This window comes from Meriones unguiculatus, chromosome 5, assembly GCF_030254825.1.
Source record: "Meriones unguiculatus strain TT.TT164.6M chromosome 5, Bangor_MerUng_6.1, whole genome shotgun sequence".
NCBI lineage: Eukaryota > Metazoa > Chordata > Mammalia > Rodentia > Muridae > Meriones > Meriones unguiculatus.
Genome location: NC_083353.1, coordinates 2,273,178 through 2,277,370, shown reverse-complemented (window position 1 = coordinate 2,277,370; position 4,193 = coordinate 2,273,178). Strand labels below are relative to the sequence as shown.

The window sequence follows — 4,193 nt, the reverse complement described above, 5'->3', positions numbered from 1 at the left end:
CTGGGCCACACAGTGAGACCCTGGCTTAATCATAAGGAAATTGATTAAAATGAAAACTAAATGCCAGGTGTGGTGGCACAGGCCTTTAGTCCCAGGGAAGACTGAGACCAGTCTAGTCTACATAGTAGGCTCGGAGCAGTGAGATCCTGTCTCAAAATAATAACAACAACAACAACTTGGAAAGAAAATTGCAACTGCCTTGGCAGGGAAGAGGCTTGACCTTTGGGAGTAGCCAGTCCCCATACCTATGAGCTGTTTGAGATGGAGATAGTAGATGGGGAACCCAGGCCCACACAGCCTCACCGACCCAGCTTTGTTGACCCAGAGCTACCTCATTTCACCTCAAGATAATCATGAAGTGCTACCCGGGTGGGAATAAATGTGGGGGAGAAGGGTACAGAGAACACAAAAAGTAATGAGCAGAGCAGGCCTCAGGGTCTGTGTCTAAGTCGCCAGTGAGGCCTGTCATGTGATCTGGCTGGGTCTATGAGGTCCATGCTTCAGGCAGTCTTCCCCGGAGGGAGATCACCTCTGAAGAATGAGCTAACCAACACGACAAGGGAGAGCCAGTCCTCTGTGGAGAGCAGTCCTCATCAGCAAGGGACCCGGCTGAGCAGTAGGGTGCTCTAGCTTAGCAGGGCCTCTAGGCTACAGCAAGGCACGCTCACCGCCCATTCCTGGTGGTCTCTTTTCAGGAAGGGCAGTCCACTAGGCCAGGCTCTCCCAAGTCTTGATCCTGGATCCCCACACTGCAGCAACCATTCCCAGCCACCATGTTCTCTTTCTCCAGGGTTGGGTGGAGAAGATAAGACCAAATTAGGATACCGCGTTCTAGCTAAGACCCAGGATGCGAACATGATCAGCCCTGATCCTGTTTCTCAGAACTCCGCGAATTCCCAGCCCCTGGGGCCAGGGAAAGCAGTTTTATTGCCCAGGAGTTTACGAGCCGAGCCGGAGCCTACAAGTAGGAAGCCAAGCAGCATACAACCCAGGGAAGTATGCGAGGTTTGAAAGACCTGCACAGGGCTACACCTCAAAGCCAGAAGCCACCGGCCTCTCTCCACCCCACAGAAGAAACAAGGCAGCCAGGACACCTATGGGCTCCAGACGGCGGCCCTTGGAGGGAGGTGGGGTGCAGAAGGCGGAGACGCGGGGCTCCCACCCAGCTCTAGGGGGCGGTCCGAGGCAGGGGGCCCAGCTCGGAAGCTGAGCGCGGGGGGCCTGGGAAGCTGTGAGCCAAGCCCAGCGGGAGGCGGGATCGCTACAGCCTACTTGCCATGAACTCCGGACGCCAACGCCGGACACCCTTTAGCATCGCAGACATCCTAGGCCCAAGCATGGTCCCCGGAGCAGCTTTTGCGCCGCAGCTTCCCGAGGCGGGCCCTGATCCCGCGTCGCCACTGTGCGCCCTGGAGGAGCTAGCTAGTAAAACTTTCCTGGGCCACGACCCGCGCGCTCCGCAGCCTCCTGAAGGTACCCGTCTGCAAGTCCGCGGACTTGAACTTCGTCTCCCCCTCTCTGTCTGTCTGTTGTCTGTCTCTCTCTCTCTCTTTCGGCCACAAGTTTCGTCCGACCCTGCCGGTCATTTTTACCCACCCCAACCCTCTGCCCAAGGGTGGGCAGTTCCATCTCGACCCCCCAGGTCTCCAGCGTCAGTTCTGAGACTGTGCAGCGGCCCCGGGGCGGTCGCCGGGCGGAGGGGGCCGCTGGGCCGGGTGTTCGCTGTTTGCGGGGCAATCACGGTGGAGAAAGGCCGCGGGGCGGACAAAAGGCTTGAGCTGTAGGCAAGAAAGGGGTGAGGCAGGGCTAGGGCGAGGCGGAAAGACCCCGGACCTCCTGACCCCCCAGCCCCGGCCCCAGCACGTGCAAGAAGGTCCTTGCAGCACCGCTGGAAGCGCCTCTCCACCTCGCTTCCCTTTGGGGTCCCGGGAAGGGAGCCGGTGTTTTTAATGTGTAAGCAGAGGCCGCCAGGCCCGATGGGTCACGCGACCTCAACCTGGCCTCTCACCTACTACTGCGCACAACCTGGAGCTTGGATCTTCTCCAGACGGCCTTGACTCCAGGACCAGATCGCCTCTGGCCAACCCCCCTCCGCGCTCCCCGCGCGAGCGACCTCCTCCGTCTGTCACCGGCACTCCCAGAGGCAGGCCTGCTGCACTTCGAACCCGGTCCTGACCCGCGTGTAGGGATCGTGTGCTGGCCCGCCCCCACCCCACCCTACTTGAGCCCCGCGACCCTAGTTTTTCCACCCAGACCGCGGCTTCTCTGAAACTGGAGGGTGACGCTTCCGTCCTGTCCCAGCAGGCAGAGCGGCCCAGGAGGCGCCACCAGGTCCTGGAGCTGGTGTCCAGAGGCGCCGCAAGTCGCGAACCGCGTTCACTGCCCAGCAGGTGCTGGAGCTGGAGCGGCGGTTCGGCTTCCAGAAGTACTTGGCGCCGTCGGAGCGCGACGGCCTGGCCGCGCGCCTTGGCCTGGCCAACGCGCAGGTGGTCACTTGGTTCCAGAACCGTCGCGCCAAGCTCAAGAGGGACGTGGAGGAGATGCGCGCGGACGTGGCCTCCCTGTGCGCGTTGTCCCGGGGGGTCCTGAGCCACCTAGCACAGCCCGACGGCGCTCCAAGCCCCGAGCCGGGCCCCTCCCGGCCCGATTCTGAGCCCCACTTGTCAGAGGAAGAGATACAGGTGGACGATTGAAAGCAAAGCCGCTGCTAGCCCCGGACTCCTTCCTCCGCTGGGGACCCGGCCCGGCTCCCGGGGGGAGGGGAGAGCCGCTGAGCCCTGTGTCTTCCTCGGATTCCTGCTTTTCTTACTGGTTGAATAAAGCCACCTCTCTGCTGCAAGGTGCCTCGGTCCCGACCGCCTGCAGGCGACCACGGCTCCTCGCTGGTTGGTAAATTCTGTTCTGTCGCTCTGCGGCTCCTTTTAAACGTGGTGCTTCTTTTAGACCCGGTAGTAACCCTAAAAGATAGGTGTCTGGCTATGCTCGCTTTTCCATGAGACTTGAGGTCAGGATTTGAACGCAGCATCGGCTACCCTTTAGAGGCCCGGCTTATCTTTTCTCTTCGGGAGACACTGGATGGACAGGAAGTGGGCAGGATTCCAGCTGTGGCTTCCGGCCACTACCCCGGGCTGGCTATCTTTGTTCCCCCGACTCTGCCTGCCCCGTGGAGACCTCGGCACTAACCCTTAGGCTAGCCCTGTTTGATAACGTGATTCTTCCTTTCTTTGCTCCTAATCAAGCTTTACTAGGCTCCCTGCGTTAAGCCCAGCGTGGGGGCACTCCTAGGAGGTGGAGGCAGGAGGATCAAGAGGTCTAGATCAGCCTGGGCTACAGCACACACACACCACAGAACTCAATGGCAGCACATGATAGGGCTACAGCACACATACCACACACACACACACACACACACACACACACACACACACCAGAGAACTCAATGGCGGCACACATGATACTCCTGTCTCCTCTGGGGCCTCTTTGCAGCTAGGGCCTCAGCTGCAGGTAGAGGGCCAAGAAGAGGACATCCCAGGGAGGGTGAGTAAGGCTGGAAGGCGGGAGTGATCCTGGTGTCTTAATTAGCTCACTGAAGAGCATTCTGAGTGAATTAATCATCAGCACAGCACAAAGGAACAGACTCTCAGTCTGGTGTGAGGAAGGCCCAGGACAGTGGATCTCCTTTATTCTTTTCTCACACCGGCCTTTAGTTTTATTGTTTTGTGAGACAGGGTTTCTCTGTGCAGCCCTGGCTGACCTGGAACTCACTTTGTAGACCAGGCTGGCCTTGAACTATCGGAGATCCGCCTGCCTCTGCCTCCTGGAGTGCTGGGATCACAGGCGTGTGCCACCGCACCCAGCCTCTTTTTCTCTTAAGATTGATTCCTTTTCACTTTCTGTATATGAGTGTTTGTTTGCACATATGTATGTGTGCTGTGTGTGCCCCCCACATATAAATACACACACACTGCCCGAACAGGGTTTGGGGTCCCTTGAAACTGGAGTTACACTGAGCTTTGAGCCACCCCATGTGCCCACATCAGCTGAGAGCTGAACCCAAGTCCTCTGCAAGAACAGAAGCTGCTGCCAGTCTTGACAGTTGCACGCCTGTGATCTCAGCACTCAGGAGGTAAAGACAACCTGGTCTACAAATCAAGCCCACACAGAGAAACCCTGTCTGTAAAAACAAAAAACGA

General features: G+C 58.5%; 1 protein-coding gene across 1 annotated transcript; it reads left to right on the top strand.

The window, feature by feature from the left end:
• The first annotated feature begins 1,241 nt into the window (after positions 1–1,241).
• Positions 1,242–2,894, top strand: Lbx2 (ladybird homeobox 2). The gene is made up of 2 exons (XM_060383483.1): positions 1,242–1,473; positions 2,302–2,894. Exons 1-2 carry the CDS (start codon positions 1,278–1,280, stop codon positions 2,691–2,693), a joined length of 588 nt encoding a protein of 195 aa, XP_060239466.1. The 5' UTR covers positions 1,242–1,277; the 3' UTR covers positions 2,694–2,894.
• Positions 2,895–4,193: the final 1,299 nt, after the last annotated feature.

Excerpts from the sequence above, each read along its gene's own strand:
- Lbx2 (XM_060383483.1), top strand. The coding sequence starts at position 1,278 with ATGAACTCCGGACGCCAACGCCGGACACCCTTTAGCATCGCAGACATC. Across the intron at positions 1,474-2,301 it reads CGCTCCGCAGCCTCCTGAAG|CAGGCAGAGCGGCCCAGGAG; the intron begins GTACCCGTCTGC and ends GTCCTGTCCCAG.